This window comes from Oxyura jamaicensis, chromosome 24, assembly GCF_011077185.1.
Source record: "Oxyura jamaicensis isolate SHBP4307 breed ruddy duck chromosome 24, BPBGC_Ojam_1.0, whole genome shotgun sequence".
Lineage (NCBI taxonomy): Eukaryota > Metazoa > Chordata > Aves > Anseriformes > Anatidae > Oxyura > Oxyura jamaicensis.
In genome coordinates this window covers 6,330,430-6,349,800 of record NC_048916.1, presented here as the reverse complement: position 1 = coordinate 6,349,800, position 19,371 = coordinate 6,330,430, and the positions used below count along the sequence as shown (strand labels likewise).

Sequence of the window (19,371 nt, the reverse complement as noted above, 5' to 3'; positions counted from 1 at the left end):
CTTTTCCATGCCTCCCGTTCCCCTGCTCCGTCTCCCTCTGCTCTCTGTGAGCTGGTGGAGCCGTGGTTTCTTGCTGCCTCTGGAAGCCGGGGCCGAGCCCTGTTGGTGCGAGCAGGAGGTGTGTTCAGGGCCACCAGCACCGCCTGCGCTCGCCGTGACGCTCGGTTGTCATCCTAGGCAACGTCACCCCTGACGCCAGCAGCGAGAGCAGGTTCTTCAGCGACCCTTCGGAGAAGGCGGCTGTCACCATCCAGACCCACTTCAGGAGGTACCAGCAGCAGAAGCAGGAGAAGAAGTAGATGCCTTGGCCGCCCATGCCCCGCACCGTCCCTCCTCTTGTCTGTTGTGTACCCCAGCGAGATTTGTGCCCGTGGTGACCATGAACCTGATAACGTAGCTCTCGGTGCATGCACAGCTGTAGGTACTCTGTTGGTGTTGGCTGCGGGCCGGTGGGGTCCCGGTGGCTCCTTCCCCAGACAGCCCTGCCCTGTAGCCAGGGACCACCAGCAAGGGGCTCTCGGCTGGGAGCTCAGTGCCCAGCAGCGCTGGTGGCAGCACCCCCGGCTGCACGGCGCCAGGCCCTGGGGCTGCCCAGCTGAGAGCCGTTGTGCGCAGCCAGCCTCCCAGCTGGGGCTCGTTCTGCTCACAACAGCCCCGTGCCTCCGCTGTGCAGCTGGAGCCCAGGTGGAACAACACCTTTCTTCCCCGACCCCACACGGTGCCTACAAGCTGCCTGGGAATGGGGTGCTGCCAGGCAAGAGGAGCGGGAGGCGTGCCACGTGCTGGGTGAGAGCTGATTTTCACTTTTCTTGGGGAGCGCTGGGTGTCTTGGCTTTGGAGTGGGGGTCAGACTGTCTCCTGTGGTTGCACGTGCTGGGGCTGAACCTGCTTTTCCTTCCCAAGGCAGCCCTCTGCTAACGCTGGGCTTTTAAATACCTGTTTGCAGCCGCCGTCCCGTTCTGGTCTTCTGCTCCCAAACATCACAGAGACCATGAGCTGAACGGGGTCTGGCAGGGTCAGGGCCCAAGGTGATCATGTTTCTTAGCACCTATTTTTAAGTACTGGCTTTCACAGCGTGCAGAGTTCTTGAGAAAGAGGGGAAAACAAAAGCAGAGATGGGAGGAGCAGGACTGGGCCACCAGGGATTGTCTGGGAGGCTGCTGAGGAGATGGAGTGTGCCGTGGCACAATAGGTGCCCGGGGAGGGGTAGCTGCCTGTTTCCTGCTGAAGGCAAAGTTTGGCTAGCATGCCTCAAAATAACCGTGTTCTTCAGCTCCTGGTTCATCGCTGAGCGCTGTGGTGAGCTCTGGTGCATCCCAGGGGAGAGGAAAGAGCGGGTTCACGAGGAGCAGAGGCCGTGCTGGGGTCTCATGCTGGTCAGGTGCTGGGAGTTTGGGTTCTGTTAATGAACGGTGCAAAGCCACGGTCTGCAGCTGCTGGGGAAGGTAAAGTGGAGAACTCTTGTGAAGACGTAGAAGAAAATCTGTGCTAGCCGATTACAATAAAGACATGTTAATCTGTTGTTCCTTTTATCTCGCTAATCCACTTACTCTCACAGCTGAGAGCACACTTGCCTCTTCTTGCCTCTTCTATTTAAAGTCTGGGACTGACGTTTCGGAGGTGCTGCACGGTTGCCTCGCTGTACCACAGCTTTGTGATGGGGGGGCTTGGCTCCACGTACAGTCTGTGCCGGGAGAAGGGGCCGACGTTTAACGTGCACTTGATCTATTCCTGCAGCCTTAGAAACGTGCTGGTTTGCTTGTCAACGCTTTCTGCTGATGGTGGGGAGAGCCAGGAGGGGCAGGGCTGGTTTCCCTCGGCTGAAGGCAGGTGCTGCCAGACAGACCCCACTTCCAGACAGAGCCACGGCCGCTGCGTGCGGACCCCTGGGTTCCCTGGAGGGCTGGAGGGGGGCATCAGGGCAGGGCAGGAGGAGGTGCAGCCGGGCGCTTTTTGGGAACCGATGGACGTAGGAAAGGCCGAGTCACCGCTGACTGCTCGCTGCACGTCTGCCAGCCTCTGGCTCCCTAGCATTTCCCTTGATGACTTACCTTGCAGCAAGCCAAATAAACTCTTTGAGGTCCTAAGAGACCGTGTCGGAGCTGCATAACGCGATCTGCAGCATTAAATTGCCTTGCTCACGTTGTGTGTACAAGCGCTGGACAAAATCCATGCCCTCCGTGCGTGCTAACTTGGAAAGTTGCCTTTTTTTGTCTCCAAAAACCTGTTAAAATTGAATGAATAAGAAAACGTGTAGAAGTAAATCCTATTCACAACAGATCTTGGCATTAATATTAAAAAAAAATAGAAGAACCAAGGGGCAGGGCAAGATCTGCTGAGCGGTGCAGCGACAGCAGCAGGGGCTGGGACTGCACGCTGGGAGCGGAGATGGAAGGTCACGGCACCAGCACGGGCACACAGCCCATCTCTTGGTTCACTTAAAATAAAAGTCTGTTAGAGGTACAAAGGTAAAGCTGTAGCTTGATTATAACTGTTAAACACCGTTTCCTTCAGGAGTGTTTTGCTTTGCTTTAAAGGAGAAAAAGGTGAGTTAAGGTGAAACCCAGTTCCTCTGGTCGCTGTAAGGCAGAAATGAGCAATGGGACCGGTGGGTAACAAGCATGGAGAAGTGCACGGTTGTTTAAAGTACAGGCTGATAAACTAGAGGCTGAGGAAACAAAGGCAGGGAGCGGATTAGATTTAAAATAGCAGCAGAACCTCCCCTGGATGGCCAGGTTCTAGTCTGGGGCAGCCTGTTTGTAAGCCTTCTGCTCTTGGGCGGCAGGGGCAGGCACGGGAGGCTGCCAGCCCGGCGGGTGGTGGTGGTGCTGATGTGCTGCTTGCCTCGGCTCCAGCTGCTCTCGTCGGGGCAGGTGCTGGAGCAGGATGCTGTGCTGTGCTTGGCCGCTCTGAGCTGGTGCAGCCAGGCTCTGGGGCACCGTGCTCCACATCCCCGTGAGCTGTGGCCTCGAGGGAGCCGGGCAGAATGGTGCCGGGCTGTGCCGCCGTGCGCCCTGACCTGGCGCAGCGCTTCACTGCACGTTGTTGCTGCATGGGGGGCTCTTCGCCTCGCTTCTTGCCTTGCTGTGCTGGAGTGGGCTCACCACGGTGTGCTGCATCCACGTGTTGTGCTGTGCCACGATCTGGGTGACCCGGGGGAGCTGCTGGTGGCTCGCTGCTTTGTGCTAAGCTGGCCTGTGGCTCCTCGCCGGTGCCGTGTGCTGGGCTGGGTGCTGGGGGACCGGGTGCTGGGGTGTCCTGCTGTGGGTACCAGCCCGGCACCCTGCTCCCAGCCCTTCCCTGGCTCCGTGGCACCCGGGCTGCTCGCTGTCCCCTTCCCTCCCGCGGTGTCCTGTCCCTAACCCAGTGCCACCGAGCGCTCCTCCAGCCACTTAAGAAACACCCACATATAAACATAACCTTTATTGCACACAGCGCTGGTTTTTTTTTCATAGAAAAAGGTATTAACACATAAGCATTTGCAAATTGAAGCAACTCCTGTTGTTTTCAGAACAGTAAAATAGCATGCAATGTCTTTGAGACGTTCCTTTGTCAAAACCACCGACGAGATCAGGGAAAAAAAGTCGCTGAGTCTTTCCTTGTGCCCCTTTCAAAATGATGTGAAATATATATATATGTTTACATATATATTATATTTTTTTTTAATCTGTAACATCAAATTCTTTGTGCCCTGGTTTCTTTTTCTGTTTGGAGAAGAAGAAAATAGTTTCATTTATACAAAAGAGTTCCTTATGTACAGGTCCGTGACTTAAATAGAAATAGCGCCGGGGAGGAGCTGAGTCCGTGGCGGTGCCCGCGCTGCCCTACACCAGCGTGTAGGACTTGGAGTAGGCGCCGGCCCCCTGTTTCTGAGACCTGCCCACGCCTGACGTGCTCATTTCTAGCAGCGAGTCCCGCGAGCCCCCCACTTTGGAGTGCGTGGGTGCGCGCGGCTCGGCGGGGGCGGCGGCGGCGGCCGCGGGGGGCTCGGTGGCGGTGGCAGCGGTGGGCGCGGCGGCGGGTGCGGCGGCGGTGCCGGCCGAGGTGGGCATGGGGAGAGTCCTCTGAGGTAAGGTGGTGGCGGAGGTGGGGGGCGGCAGCCCCGGGGGCTTGGTGCCGGGCTCCAGCGTAAGGTGCCGGGCGGGCGGGTGGTAGCCCCGGGCCAGGTTGCGGATGGAGGCTTCCCGGGGAGGCACCACCGGGCACGGCTCGTGGGCGTCGGGCTTGCGGAAGAAGGCCTCCGACTTGACGTACAGCGGGAGGTTGCAGTAGTCGCCTGCAAGAGGAAAGAGGGGTGAGGCTGAGGTCCCACAGGTACCTAACTAAGGCCGCACAGCGCTGGGACCATGCTGCGGTAACGCCGTGGTGCGCACTGTCCTATGGCTGGGGCGAGGGGCATGCGCTGCCGTGTTCCACTACAGCTGGGGTAGTGATAAAAAAGGGCCTGAACAGTAACAATTGTCACCGTGTAGTAGTGCAGTGTTCAATGCCATGTAGTGGTTTTGGTGTGACACCATGTCAAATGTACTCTGTGTTCAATAACGCGTCCTGTCTGGTGCCTTATCCCTAGGAGGGACTCGCGCCACCAGCTTGGTGCCACCACCTTGGTGCCTCCAGCTCTGACACCTGGCAGGCGTCGAGTTCAGAGCAACGCCAGGTTGGGTGGTTTCACCCATGGGCATCTGTGGCTGAGCCCCCTGTTTCACCGCCTGGCTGCATTTCTTCAATGTGCGTGGTCATCTTGGAAACCTCTGGCTATGCTGGGCAACATCTGGACACATCTGGTGGAGGCACAGCTGCCACAAACATCTGGCTGCAGCTCCAAACAGGCCCGCCTCTGCACCAGCCACACAGCTTGTAAACACCCGGCCACATCTGGAACCAGAGCCCAGCGGTGGCAAACACCTGGCCACCTCTGTCCCACCTGCACCACCCGGCCACATTTCGCTAGGGCTGTTCGAACCTGGCAGAATCTGTCCCCCTTCCATTTGGAATGACCACGACGGATTCTGCTAGATTTAACATACGAAGAAACGGTTGCTATCATGCATCAGACTCGGGCGGATTCGTTACACTCTGTTAATGTCTCGGATAATCTGCTGCAAGCTTTGAAAAATCCCCGTTAAAAGTCTTCCTGGAGTCTGGAAGCCGGAGCATGCGGCAGACTTAGTCAGAACCTATTACTCCGTTTGGTTGCAAGAGGTTGGGACACGGTCTGTCAGAATCTAATGTATTTGGTTCATAACCTGACAGAGACACTTAAAACCTAGTAGGATCTGTCAGAATCTATTAAAACCTTAGACTGCAAGAGATTCTGACGGATTCTGAAGGATTTCTATAGATTCAAGGTCTGACAGGTTGCAATAAAAGTCTTACAGAGCTGTTTAAAAGACAGGAGGTTTTAAGAACTTCTGCGGTCCCGTTGGGTTCTGTCTCAACCTCTGAATGTTCTGCTGGGTTCTGGCAGGATCTCTTACAGCCTCCTGGCGTGCATCAGAAGCTGACAGACCGTATTAACGTCAATTAGGGTCTGACACAACCCAACAGATTCTGACACGCGTGTACTACAATATAGGGAGAATTTGGCTTTTCACATAAATAAACACGAAAATCATGCCAGTAAAGCCTGGTTACTGCGCAGGGAGGAAAAAAGGGACCCCAAAAAAGGCTTCTCTTCCCAGCTCCTCTCCCTGTCCCTTTGCAGGAACCACCTCGTGGTAGCTCTGTGCTGGTATTTGATCGGCCGTGCCCAGACCCCCTGCTACGTACTCTTGCTGGCGCGGTGCGGGATGGGCACGGCCACGCTCTTGCCCCGCTCGCTGTCCTGGGGCTTGGGCGGGGAGGCGGTGAAGCGGCAGATGCCGGGCTCCGACGGGGTGCTCATGGAGGTCATGCTGTCGGCGTTGTCGGTGGTGCCCGTGGTCATCTGGTCGGAGGAGCTGTCGGAGATGAAGCACTCGGTGATCTCGAACTTGGCGTGCTGCAGCTGCTCCTCCAGCTTGGCGTGCTCGTAGGCGCGCGCCAGCTCCTCGTAGGTGGACGAGGCGCTCTCCGTCGACACCATACTGTTCCGGCCCTTGTCTGCGGAGGGAGGACGCGTCAGATACCTGCCTGCTCTGGGGCTGATGCTGCCTGCCCTGCTCCTCTTTGGGGAACGTGTCCCAGCTGTGGTGCACCCAGACAGCCCTCCCCAGCACCTGGCATCCCCTTGGGGCTCAGGAGCCACCAAAGAGCCTTTGGCGAGGACAGGGAGATGGCAGCAGGGCCCTGCCTCAGCTGGGCTGGGCACAGCCCCACTGCAGGGCTTATTAATTCCCCTGATAGTGCATCCTCGCCCTGCAGTGCTCGTACCCGTGTCCTGGGAGAGGCTGGCGCTGTAGCTGTCGCTCTCGGTGACGGTGATGCCGTGCTGCGAGCCCACCGTCCGCCAGTCCGAGGTGAGGGTGCGCGCCGGGGTGGACGCCTGGCACTTGGTGAGGGTCCACTGGCTGGAGTAGCGGTTGCGGGTGCTGTGCGCGGACTTGACGCTCTTCCTTGACACGGGGTCTGGGAAATGATGGCAAGGTCGCTTTGGCTCAGTCAGAGCCACCTCACTGCAGCCCTCCCTGCTCCCTCTGCCTCGCCTGCAGCTGCTTTTAGCCACGGCAGCACCCGGGGGGTGCCCAGCGCTGTCTGCCCCCAGTGCCCCCAGTGCCCCCGGCCCAGCACTTACTGGTGCCCGGGCGTATGTCCGACATGTCGATGAGCGGCCCCGTGTTCTGGATCAGGGCGGGGTGATGCAGCGACACGCCTGTGCAGAAGCTCTGGGGGTTGACGGCTTGGCTGAACTCGGTGTCTGTCACCGGGATCGTGGCTTTGTCATCTCCTGCGGGAAGCAGCAGCGGCTCAAAGCTCTTTCCGTAGCAAGGTGCTTGTTGTAGCTGCCTGCCAGCCCCTTCCCACCTCGCCCAAGGCATTCCCCAGCTGGCCAGGGGCAACTCTTGCACCCCAGAGCCCCCCCAGATCTGCCCCCAGACCCACGGGGCTGTGCCAAGGGGACCATACAGGGACAGTGCCCGTCCCCGGCTCGCATCCCTCCCCAGCCAGCTGCTGCTGAGGGCAGGGTGGGCAGGGAGGGCAGGGCGCTTACCCAGCTGCTTGATGCCCTCCTTGTCCTCGATGAGCAGCTGCACGCGGGGGATGTCGATGTGCAGGCGGGGGCCCTGCGGGGGGCCCTTCACCGGCGTGTCGAAGCTGCGGTTATTCTTGCTGTGAGGTAAGAGGGGACGCAGACCCGGCGATTACTGGGGAGAGCCCCTGTAGCTCAAGCCTGGCACGGGCTCAGCGGCTCTTCCCCAGCCCCTGCACCCCTCCGCCCCCCGCCAGCGCCCTGTGAGCAGCCAGCTCGGCTCCCTGCGGGGCTTTATGCACAGCCCAGGGCTGCCCGGCACCCCCTCACAACGGCCTGCGAGCGGGACCCACCTGATCAGCATTTCTGCCAGGCTCTTGGCATCTGTGGGGAAGGAAAAAAAAAAAAAAGGTGGGTTGGGAAAAAAGGAAGCGTTTTGAGACCTCGGCCATAACACACTGGTATAGGTGTGCACGGGTCTGGGGCCCCATCCTGCGGGCAGAGCCCCTGAGCCCCGCGCCCCTCACCTCGCAGCCGCTTCAGCCGCTTCTCCTTCCTCTTCTTGCGGATGATGAAGAGCAGGGCCACCCCCAGCGTGGCCAGGATGATGGGGCAGGCGATGGTGAAGAGCTTCTTCACGTCGTCCCCCTCCCCTTGGGCCGACTTGATGGGCGGGATGGTGCCTGGAGCAGAGGCGGGCGGGCGGTCAGCGCTCCCGGCGTGTCCCCCCCGGGCAGCACGGCCCCCGGCCCGGCCCCCCACTCACTGCCATCATAATCCAGCGTGGCGAACTGCGTGCTCTCGTTGCCGCAGCCGGCGCTGTTGCAGGCCTTCATGCGGAGCTCGTACCAGGTGGCCTCGCGCAGCTCGGTCAGGAAGAGCTCCCCGGAGCTGTTGGTGCGCAGGCTCTGCCAGCCCCAGTTGCCCTTGGGCCGGTACTCCAGGACGATGGCGGTGATGGGGCAGCCCCCGCTGCTCCAGCCCTGCAGGTTGAGCCTGGCATGTGTGGAGTTGATGTGGGTGAAGAGGTGCTGGTCCTTGCTGAAGGAGGGCTCTGCGGGAGGGGAGCCGTCACCATGCCGCCGCGGAGATGAGGACGCGGCATCCCCGTTCTGCCGGCACCCCCCATCCCCAGCTTTTTACATCAGGACAGAAATATAAAACCAAAAACAACGGAGGAAGAAGCAAAGCAGGGAGGAAAAGGGCCCCAGGGTGCAGTGTAGAAATGTGGAGCTGCCCAGCGAGAGCACGGCAGGGAGCCCTGGGGCTTCCCAGCCAAAGGCAGCTCCTTGGCGCTGCGGCGCAGTGATGTATGACGGCAGAGGTCATCGGCCAGGGCAGAAATCTGTCACCTCTGGTCAAAGCTACTCGCTGCCACCTCCCTGCCAAGGGTTACGGAGGGTAGCGGGGTTTATCTGCCCCCCCAGCCAGCAGTAAATCCCAGCTCCCCCCCTCGCCACGGGGCTCACCCCTGCCGTGGGTCTTGGCCTCGATGATCTCGCTGATGCGGCCAGCCCCCACGCTGTTCTTGGCGGCCAGCTTCACCTTGTACCAGGTGCCGCACTTGAGGCTCTCCAGCTTGAAGGAGCGCTCGGAGGAGCTGATGAAGACGTCCTTCCACTCCTCGCTGTTGTCCACCGAGTACTGGAGCACGAAGCCTGCGGGGGGGAAACCAGGGGCTTGGCGCCTGCAGCCACGGCTTGGGGACAGCGCCGAGCTCCTGCAGTGCCCCGCGCCCTCCCCGGGGAGCCCCATCCCCAGCTCCCTCCCCAGGCTGGAGGCAGCTCCTCAGCCCGGTGCGAGGGGCTGCAGGGAGCAGCTCGGGGGCCGTGCCCGCATCCAGCACCACCAGCACCGCACCAATTACTTGTTTTTGCACGGGAGCGCGAACCGTGATTGATTGGTGCGAGGCTATAAAGGGAAAGGCAGAATTAACTAGCTCCCTCGGGAAGCTGCTAGGAAGTTGCTTCTGCCATCGAACGCCGCCTCCTTTCACATGATTAAGAGTATTAGGAAGCACACCGTGTCCTAGATGAACAAACCTGTTACGCTGCCGTCAACGAGACGCCTGGTAGCGGCTCTCTGGGCTTTCCCAGGGAGAGGCACACGCGTGTGCAGCAGCTGGGACGAGGTGCCGCAGTGCCGAGCACGCCGGCACGGCACAGACCCGCTCACCCGGCGCTGGATGCGTGCCTGGCATCGGCTGCGGGCGCTGCCTGCCCAGCACGGGGACACCCACGGAGCCAGGACGCGGACGCCCTGCAGCAGGCGGGGATCAGGCCTGACCCTGTTGCTGCGGGAACCACGACGTTGACTGTTCTGACCTTTTTGGCTATGAAAAATTTCCCAAATTCCGTGCTGCATCACCGGATTTGGCCATTTTTGCCTTTTTCCAGCAAAACCAGCAGGCAGGAGCAGGCTTTCTGCCGCTGTGCACGCATCAGGAGCCGCAGCAAGCGCTGTGCGCTGCACCGGGGCCTTCCCGCACCTGCCTGAGCTCAGGCACCCCGGGAGTACCTGGGGGTGTCCCTGGGGCTGCCCTGGGCAGGCTCCGTCCCCCCCCTCACATTTTCCCAGCCCCGTGGACGCCCACCCAGGCACCCCGCAGCACCCGGCACCCCTGGTGCCTGCCACCTGGTATTTATTTATTTAGTAGATGCAGCATGTTTTTAATATTTCTAATCCAATTATAACCAAATTTATCAACAGAGTCCGTTGGAGTGAAAGGCTGCTGGCTGGGGAGATTTGCTTGTAATTACTTTCATGCTTTTAATTAATTGTAAGCGAGGTCTCCTTCCCCTCTCCCTGCTCCCCCCTCAGTGTGCAGCTGTTTCAAAGTATAATTCATTAGATGAATCAGAGCAGAAAGGAGGCTCTGGAAAGCAGGGATGGTCCTGGAGCCCTCCCGGAGCCCCCCAGCCTCCCAGGGATGGCAGACACCGGGGCACAAATCCTGCTCCGGGGGGGTCGGATCCGCACCAGCACTGGGAGACGTGGAGGCAACACTGGGGCTAGCCCTGGCCACCAGCACCTGAGTAATTGATGGCGTGCCCTTCGTTATTACGTACCTCGGATGGAGCTGCCCCCGTTGTCCCCAGGGATCCAGGCCAGCGTGATGGATGAGGCCGAGGTCTTTGACACAGTGAGGCGCGGCTGGTCCGGGGGCACTGGGGACAGCACAAAAACCCGTGAGCACCTGCCCCAAACCTCCTCCCCCCGCCGCAGCCGGCGCTGCGCCCCTCACCTTGCACCAGCAGGTTGATGATGATGGTGTCGAAGCCCCAGGTGTTGGTGGCGGTGCAGGTGTAGTAGCCGGAGTCCTCGGCCTTCACCGAGCGCAGCACCAGCGTGCCGTTAGCCTGGATCAGCCGGTGGCCGTCCACCGTCACCGGGATGGCAGAGTCCTCGCTGCGGGAGAGGACAGCGTGCCTCAGCCTGGCACGGGACAGGCACGGGGCACCCGGCACCGGTCCCCGTCCTGCGCCGTGGCACGGGCTGCCCGGCACTCGGTACCTGTCCTTGGTCCACTTGATGGCGGGGACCGGCTCCCCCACTGAATTGCAGGGCAGCCTCACGTCCTTCATCCAGGGGGTGGTGACCGTGCCTCCGAACGAGATGATCTTGGCCGGGGCTGGGGGGCAAGGAGGCGGTCAGCCTGGCAGACCCCAGGCTGGTACCGAGAGCTGAGCCCCAAGGCACTGCCGGGGCCCAGGATGCTCGTCCCCGCAGTGAGCCGGTGGCCCCGGCGTGTCCCCTCTGCCCCGGCGCCAGGCACAGCCTCTTGCAGGGTCCCCGTCCCCCCGTACCTTTCCCGGCAGGCTCGATGGTGACTTTCTCGCTGATGTTGCCGCGGCCGGCGGAGGTGACGGCGGCCACCCAGAGCATGTACTGCTGCCCGCGGTTCAGGTGGGCAATGCGGTAGAAGAGCTGGTCGGGGCTGGTCTCGTACTCGCTGGGGGCCTGGGAGGGGGGCAGGAGATGGCACAGCCTCTGTTAGACCCTCGGCTGCACCACCCGCAGCATAACCAGCCTGGGCAAAACAACCTGGGCTGTCAGCAGAGAAAAGCTGGTCGTGGGCCAGCTGCCTGCACCCCAGCATCCCCACGGCCCTGGTAGCAGCACATCCCCACCGCCGGCAGGCTCGAGCCCTCGCTTCCATCGCCTGGCAGAGGGCGAAGGAGGCCCCCGGGGTGCCCACCACCCCACCCAGCTCTCCTCGAGGTGCTGGGGCTTTGCTCCCCAGAAGCCGTTCAGCCCCACTCGGCGTTTCTCAGTGCCAGCGAGAGCCGGCTGGTGTCGTCATTTCTCCAGGGAGCCCAGGCCAGAGCGCGAGGAACAGATGGCTGCGACGGCGTGGTTTGTTCCAGGGAAATGACGCTGCCCCGGGCTGCAGCGGGGCACGGGGGCAGGCCCCCGCTGGGCAGCCGAACCCCTCTGCAGTGGGGGGGCGGCAGCGAGGGGGTCCCCAAAATCCCACCGGGGCTTGTCTCAGCATCACCCGCAGCCAACGCAGCGACTGTCCCGGCCCCGTGGGGGTTCCTCCAGCACAGCCTGGCTCCCAACGCCACGACGAGGCAGAACACAAGCTCTCTGCTCGTTTGCATCGCATCGGGGCCACATCTCCCTGCACCAACCGTGCCACGAAGGGAAGAACCACCCGGAGAGCCCCGTCCTGCCGTCCCGAGCCTGCTGGCACGAGGCAGGGGGACAGGAGCTCGCTCCCAGGGGCGCAGTTGCTCGGGATGGATGGAGGAGCTCTCTGTGTGCCAACACGGCCGCACGCAGGCAGCCGCACGTTCATCATCTGCAGCCGCTCACCCCTGTGGGGCCCGCGGATGTAAATGTACCCCACAAGCAGACACCTATATGAATATTGTATAGTATACATAATTTTTTTTTTAACCAAATGACAGTTTTGACAAGATGCCAAGAAAACAATATCGGATCCCAGCGGTTTTACCAGTTGCTTTGATGAAAAGATTATGTTGCCCTGGAAACCAGAGGCTCAGATAGTGAAATGAGTTTGAGAAGGAGCTTTTGATAAGCACTAGTCTGCAGACCTCCCATCAACCTCTCCCTCGTGAAGGAGGGATGGGACCAGGTTTAATTTCTATTTTATTTCTGGTCAGCTGCTTGCATATTTCCCCCTCTGGAGTGAGTGAGGAGCGGGGAAATGCTGGCAGGAGGCAACAGCGAGATGGTGGGACTAGCAGAGCACCCATGGGGGCCTTCCCCAGACCCCCCTGTGCTGTCACAGGCTGGATGCACGGCCTCACCTGCACCATCCCCCTTGCAGCAGCTGGGGCAGGTCCCCGTAATCCTAACCCTGCCTCGTGCCAGGAGCCCCACGTTTGCCCAGGACACCGGGACACGGCCCCAGCCCCGTCCCCAGCCCCGTGCCCTCACCGGCTGCCCCGAGCCGGGGCTGGAGCAGAAGATGGTGTACTTGCGGATGATGCCGTTGGGCTTTGCCGGGGGCAGCCAGGAGACCACCACGCTGCTGGCTGAGGACGGCACAGCCTTGATGCCAGCCGGGGGACCTGGAACTGAAGGAGCAAGAGTGTGGCAGAGCCGGGGCTACAGGAGGGACCCGGGAGCCCCTTGCAACCCCTGCCTGCAGGACAGCACGGCCGGCCCTGGGTCAGGGCCACTTCTCCACGGGTGGCTCTGGCCCCCTGCCCATGTGCAGGCTGTTGGGTTAATTGCAGCTCAGGTTTAGAACCAGTGATTGGCTTCTGGTGTCTGGCTCCTTAATCCGCTAAGTGCCCGGCCTCAGCCTTCCCCTGCCCAGCTGCGCTGCCCCAGCAGCTGCTGCTTCCCCGGGCGGCTCCTGGGCAGGGGCTGCTCTGCTATGGAGATAATGGCATTAAAGTAGGGCAGGCAGGGGTGTAAATATTTAAATATCTGCACTTAAGGAAAAGAAAAAAAATAAATAAACAGGGAAATGCCGCACAGTGGCTGTGCTCCAGGGGTTTCCCTGCACACCCACAGCCGTTCCTGCGCGCCCCTCACCAGCACCCACCCGCGGGCGCACCCGGCCCTCCGCAGGCTCGCTGGCCCTTTGGCGCCTTGTGCCTGGATTACAGCGTGCCTATCGGCCTAATCAGCCCCACAACATATGTCTGCCCGCACAGCCTCTGGCAGATTGCAGCCTGAGGTGGGCAAAAGACAGAGGAAGGGCCCTGGCAGCGCGTCCGACCCATAAAGCGATTGCCCGCTGAGCGGAGGGCGCACGCACCAGCCCCGGCGGCAGCACCCAAGGGTGCTCGGGGCTGGACTTGGGGTGTTGCAAGGGGCAGCGGCAGGTGCAGGAGCTGCAGGGGGACACCTTGTTCTGGGGGCAGTGGCAGCAGCTCTGCTGGGCATGGGATGAGCCTTGGGCTTGAGCCTTTTGCAAAGCCAGCAAGGAATAAAAGGATGGAGGAGCCCGGCTCCAGGGGCTGCAAACCTCTTCTCTTTATTCCTAGCCTGTGCCACCTCCCTGCGTGCCGGTGGGTTTTGGGTGCAACCCCGGATCCCGCTGCACCTCCCCAGCTGCGGTCCCATTACCGGGATCCCAGGGGAAAGCTCCAGGGGCAGTGCCACTCACTGTCCTCCTTGGTCTGGATGTAGAGCACGCTGCTGCGGACGCCGTCGCCAGCCTGGGTGTACGCCAGCACCTGCACGCTGTAGTTGGTGAACTTCTCCATGCCCCGCAGCTCCACTCGCTCCCGCGTGGTCGTGATGTTCTGCATCTCGCCCCACTCTGTGGGGACAGCACCCATCAGCACCGTGCCACCTCCCCCCGCGCGCCCCGTGCCCCGGGGACACTCACCTCCGTCCATGTAGAGGGACCAGAAGATGACCCGGTACCCCTTGAGCACCCCATTGAGGGTGCTGCGCGGGGGCTCCGACCAGGAGATGACGGCCACGTCTGACGTGATGGAGATGGCCCGCACGTTCTCGGGGGGCTGGCTGGGGACTGAGGAGGGGGCGGTCAGCAGGAGGACGATGCCAGCACCTCTCCCCTCGCGCCCACCTCCAGGAGCCGTGCTCCACGTCCGAGCCACCCCATCCACACCCAGCAGGCTCCCCAGCGCCTCGGCTCTCCACGGGACCCCTGGCCACAGCCCCTCTGCCCTTCTCCCCAAGCCCCTAGCACTGATCCTGCCTCCGACAGGCGCTTTGCTCCTTCCAGACCCCCGCAGCGGGTGCAGCCGCCGTGCTCCCGGGGACTGGGGCCACCGGGACACGCTGCACTTCCCAGCGAGGGGCGAGCGGGAGAGCTGGCTGGATGCGAGGTAATTAGATCCCATTGCCCCATAAGAGGTAACTCTAATTTTTATGAGCGTTTAAATGATAATACATCACCGTAACGATCCTCTTTGAAAATGATTATTGTTTCATATTACTTAGGTGTAAAAATACAAGCACCATGTAATTAGGGACTGAGTATAATAAACTAATACAGATAGTCCGTTTGAACAAAATGAAGGTAATATAATTACGGAAAAGACACTATTGCTAAAACAGGGGCCCTTGAATACCCCAGGAGGAGTGCTAATGTAGCCAGGAAATGAACATGGTTTGACAGGCTAACGAGAGCCTTAATTAAGTATGAAAAACTGCTGAGCAAACGCGCTGCAAAACTTTTTCCCGTTGTTTTGAAGGCGCCTGAGGCTGCCCACGGCCCTGCTGGGTGCAAGCCATCCCCGGCAGCCTTACCGTCCTCCAGCGTGGTGGCGTTGATCTCGCTGGACGACGGCCCCGTCCCCGCGCGGTTGAAGGCCTGCACCACCACCCCGTACTGGGCGAACTTCTTCAGGTTGTCCAGCGTGTAGACCTCGCTGTCCCCCGTGGCCTTCATCTCCACGATGCTGTACTGCCCGTTGCTGCCCGGGCTGTTCTCCCGGTACCCGATCTGGTAGCCGCGGATCACCCCGTTCTGCAGCTCCTTCTTTGGGGCCTGAGGAATTGGGGGTAAGGAGATGGGGTGGTGTCGCGGCCCTGCCCTGACAGCTCCCCCAGGCTCTACAGGAGGGGACGTGGAGGCGAGGCAAGTCCTCCTGCTCCTGCTCATACAGAGGATGGAGGACGAAGGCTCCTCATCATCAGTGCAGCGCAGGGCACACAGGATGGCCTCGGGGAGCCCTGGGCTGCTTGGGCACGTAGGCAGAGTCACAAAAGTGCCACCAGCTCCGAGAGGGCCACCAGAGGGGTCCCAACGGGAGGTGATGGGCAGAGCCTGGCAGCAGGAGGGGACAGCCCTGAGCCAGCCTTAGGAACGCACGAGGCCAGGTTTAAATCAATCTTAACAATATTCCTCTGAAGCATTAAGAAATCAATAGGGTTGATTGCAAATTTATGTTACAAAGCCAGCGCCATCCATCTCTCTGAAACACTCCTAAAATGAACTGACTTATCTTTCAAGTGAATATTATTTTTCATTAATCTGTTTTTCAGGACCTGAGAGGAGGGGGGAGAAGCAGGAACCCTAAATTTATTGACTTACCAGTTCATTCTGAAGTCCTAACTTTACAATCAATTTTATTTTTCATTATGCACCTTCTGAAAAATAAATCTGATTCTGAACTGTATTGATCTTTGCTTGAACAGTTAGCAACTAAATGTCTCCGTTTTTCCGTATTTATCCTCTCTTTCCCCATTGCCCCCCGCGGATATCCTATGAGATAATTAGCTTGTTACCAAACATGATTAATACGGACCCTGCATGATGCAGCCAAGCGCACGCCCAGCCTTCAAATTTTCGTGCTGTCTCAGAAATTGTCCTGGCCCTCATACGGAAACGTCCCGGTCCCCGAGCAGCCTGCCCCATGGGGCTTGGGATGGGGTTTGCACCAGGAGCCCAGTTTGCTCTGTGTGCCCAGCACCAGGGCTGCATTTGGCACAGCACCGACTGCGCTGCCCCACGGGCACGCGGGTGCCACGGCTCCATCCCAGGGCAAGGGAAGCAGCAAGGTGATGTGCCCGACACGGGGAGGGAGAGCAGGTTTTTCTCCCCCTGTGCCCTCGTGCGTCTTTGTGCTGTGTAGGATCGCGTGGCCACGGAAAGCCCCAGCAGAGCCGCAGCCCCACGCACCTTCCAGGTGACCTGGATGCTCTGGGACGTCATCGGCTGCAAGGTGACATCCATCGGGGGCCCATCGGGAGCTAGGGAAAAACAGACCCGAAAAAGGGTGTTGAGAAGGGAAAGGACCCCCTTGTCACAAACACACTCATCCAAAAGAGAGCTCCGCTGCAGCCAGATGTACATCAAGGACACGGCCCCCAGGCCGCGAGCAGCACCTGCTTCCTCCGTGCTGATGGTGAGCTCCTTGCTGGGCTCGCTGCGGCCGATCTTGTTGAAGGAGTACATGCGGATGCTGTACACGGAGGCAGGGTGGAGGTCCACGATGTTCGCCTGGTTGATGGTCGGGGAGATGTTGCGCGTGGACTGCTTAAAATCCCAGGAATCTGGAAAAACAGAAGAATAAGAAAGGGGAACGAGCACCCGATTGCCATCCCCTGGCCTGCGGCACCGGGAGGGATGTGCTCCATCCTGGCCGTGCTGGGCAGGTGGATGCTGAAGTCCCCAAAGGCTTTCATAGCAGGGTCCCCCACTAGAGACGCTGCGTCCCCCTCCTTGCTGTTGTGTGGCTCTCGGTTTGGCTTTCTGCAAACATTGTCTCTTTAAATATTCCCTTTCAAATGCTCCCATCTAACATAAATTAACATATTCCATGAATGCCGCTCTCTCCTTTCTTCATCAAAGGAGCCGGGGTGCAGAACATCCCCTTTACGGGGGTGATGGGGCCAGCTCTGCACCTGCCTGCACAGCCCAGCCCCAGGGAGCAGCGAGCCCCGGCCACGGGGCGGCACGGGGGGGTCCGCGGGCACCTACCGGACTTGTTCTTGTACTCGATGTCGAAGCCGGTGATGATGCTGTTCCCGTCGAACCGCTGGGTCCATCGCAAGTTCATGCTCCGGGCTTTTACCTCGCGGATCTCCAGCTCCGGAGGGTCAGGGGGCTCTTGGGGAGACACGGGGGGGGTCAGGAGCCGAAGCACGGGGTGACAGGGAGAGAAAAACCCCAGGAACAGCAGGACCCTGGGAAGCTTTGCCACATCCCACACCCCGTGTGCGAGTTCCCATTCCTTTCGTGGGGTCGGTGGCGGGCAGCGCACGCTGGGGCTCACACACAGGGACACGTACCTTGGACAGTGAGCTGGATCAGGCCTCTGTCTTCACCATACGAGTTGATCGCATGACAGGAGAAGAAGACGGAGTCCCCACGGTCGGCTGGCTTCAGCTATGAATATTGTGGGGAGAAGAAAGGAGCCAGCTCAGCCTCAGTGGCCCCGAGCCCCCAGCCCGCTCCTGCCCCGGGGGAGCTGTGCCTGCGGGTGCAGGTAGCCCCAAACCCCTATCCCCTGCTCAGATGTGCGCTGAGCTTTTATTCTTTGAGGCATCCCTGGAGCTGCCCAGCACCTTTAGAACCAGATCCCATTGCACAGGAAGGCGAAATTTAGCACAAGGAAAACGTAACCCACTGGATTTCCTTTTCAGGGCCATCACAGCAAGAGAAGAGTGGCTGCTCTTAGCTCCTCACAAGGCACTGCAAGCAGCTCTTCTGCCTTAACTGCCCCTGTGCCAGACATGCAAGGATGCTGGGGAATGCCAGCGGGACGAAGACCCCGGAGCGCAGCCCCTCACCTTGAGGGTGGAGATGACCTCGTCGCTGTTGTCCTTGGTGGTGATGGCGTAGCGCATGTTGCGGTCGGGGTCGATGACGGTGTCGCCTTTCTCCCAGCGGATGATGATGGGCCGCTCGCCCCGCGCCGTGCAGTTCAGCTCCTTGCTCTGCCCCTTGATGGCGATGGTGGTGTTGGGGTGGGACGTGATCATGGCGGGGACTGCGGGAGGGAGACGGGGGTCAGAGCCCCCTCGGCTCGCCCCGCGGGCACGGCCGCAGCCCCCGGCGCCCCGCGGGGAGGCGGTGGGTGTGGGGCTCACCGAGCGGCCGCGCAGCCCGAAGTGGAATCGTTTCGCTGCATTATACGGCTCAGGATCATAAAATAATGAAGCAGATAAATTTTATAATGCATAGCATTACACCGGGGTAGACAATAAAACGTGAAAGACAAATAACCAAGTGCACACTATAATGAAGAGAAAGCCTCCAGTCTGAGACGTGCGAGTATGAATTATTGACTAAGGTTTTACACTCCCGAGGATGAGAGGAAGAATGTTTTCCATCACAGATTTGCATAATTCACTCGTATAAACCTGGGCAGAATATAGAGCGCGATTCCACATCAGCAAGGCAGCTTTTGCATTGCAGATGCCGGAGAAATTTCCGGCCCCCCCCCCCCCCCCCCACCCTCAAAGATTCACCCGAAGATGCAAAGGAGGGGAGCCCCCAGCCGTGCCCACCGCCCACCCAGGCGCAGCAGCCTGCGGGGTGCCATCGCCGCCAGGAGGACCCGGGCTTGGGGTGGGCGAGCGGGGCTGGATGCTGGCAGCGTGGGGCGGCACCGCCACAGCTCCCCGGAGCAGGAAAACAGGCTGGGGGCGGGGGCAGCCTGGGTAAGCTGAAAAAAATGTAATGCATAAACAAACAGCGCTGCCGAGTCCCGCAGTAATATATGATAATGACAATCCGCAAAGGCAACACACACTGTTATAATGGGACACAAGAGGCTCTAATGAGCTACGACTTCTCGGCTTTCTGTGGCAATGTAATTCAATTAGCAGCTGAGGAAACCTTTCCTCCCGAGCTGCCGGCATTTTCAGGGTGCGGGGCATGCGCCCACGTGGCTGGCACGAGGCGCGAGCCCGGCCGCGGGGACTCCTCCGCCTCGTGACAGCTCTTCAGGAGCCCATGGAAATCCTGCCTGCGGCCAGCCCCGAGGACCCCGAGCTGACACGGAGGGGCAGGAGCGGGGAGAAAATAGCAGAGCCTGACCTGCTCCAGTGTGCGGAGGAGCACAAAGGCCGGGACCCATGGTGAGAGGACGGACCCGGCTCTCCTCGGAGGAGCCAGCCCGTTCCCTGCACGCGGTGGCCCCGGGAGAGGAGCTCTGTTTCAGGCTCTGCTTTGCTGAAATGCACTTATTGATGTTTGATTAAAAGCAGCTCCTTGGATGTAAACATATCAACTTCCCTCAATTGCCGGGGTCCCAGGAGAGCGGCACGTAGCCCAGCGTGGAGGAAGCAGCAAAACAAACCCGAAGAAAACCCCAACCAGCCGTGCACACAGCATGGACCGGGGCTGGGAGGCAGCA

The 19,371-nt window shown here is 60.1% G+C and overlaps 1 protein-coding gene across 3 annotated transcripts in view; it reads right to left on the bottom strand.

Annotated features, from left to right (window-relative positions):
* Positions 1 to 3,408: 3,408 nt before the first annotated feature.
* DSCAML1 (DS cell adhesion molecule like 1) overlaps positions 3,409 to 19,371 on the bottom strand; it is a 95,688-nt gene continuing 79,725 nt past the window's right edge. For all 3 annotated transcript variants that reach the window (XM_035346120.1, XM_035346121.1, XM_035346122.1), the window contains 22 exons: positions 17,801 to 18,000; positions 17,300 to 17,396; positions 16,989 to 17,117; positions 16,394 to 16,561; positions 16,188 to 16,258; positions 14,813 to 15,053; positions 13,923 to 14,069; positions 13,698 to 13,853; positions 12,515 to 12,654; positions 10,915 to 11,068; positions 10,622 to 10,739; positions 10,353 to 10,516; positions 10,177 to 10,275; positions 8,578 to 8,766; positions 7,875 to 8,162; positions 7,636 to 7,791; positions 7,462 to 7,492; positions 7,130 to 7,248; positions 6,713 to 6,865; positions 6,352 to 6,546; positions 5,770 to 6,081; positions 3,409 to 4,276 (listed from right to left, as the gene is read on the bottom strand). In XM_035346120.1, the coding sequence (XP_035202011.1) occupies positions 3,825 to 4,276; positions 5,770 to 6,081; positions 6,352 to 6,546; positions 6,713 to 6,865; positions 7,130 to 7,248; positions 7,462 to 7,492; positions 7,636 to 7,791; positions 7,875 to 8,162; positions 8,578 to 8,766; positions 10,177 to 10,275; positions 10,353 to 10,516; positions 10,622 to 10,739; positions 10,915 to 11,068; positions 12,515 to 12,654; positions 13,698 to 13,853; positions 13,923 to 14,069; positions 14,813 to 15,053; positions 16,188 to 16,258; positions 16,394 to 16,561; positions 16,989 to 17,117; positions 17,300 to 17,396; positions 17,801 to 18,000 (3,779 nt within the window). In that variant the 3' untranslated portion in view covers positions 3,409 to 3,824. The remainder of the gene's footprint in view (positions 4,277 to 5,769; positions 6,082 to 6,351; positions 6,547 to 6,712; positions 6,866 to 7,129; positions 7,249 to 7,461; positions 7,493 to 7,635; positions 7,792 to 7,874; positions 8,163 to 8,577; positions 8,767 to 10,176; positions 10,276 to 10,352; positions 10,517 to 10,621; positions 10,740 to 10,914; positions 11,069 to 12,514; positions 12,655 to 13,697; positions 13,854 to 13,922; positions 14,070 to 14,812; positions 15,054 to 16,187; positions 16,259 to 16,393; positions 16,562 to 16,988; positions 17,118 to 17,299; positions 17,397 to 17,800; positions 18,001 to 19,371) is intronic.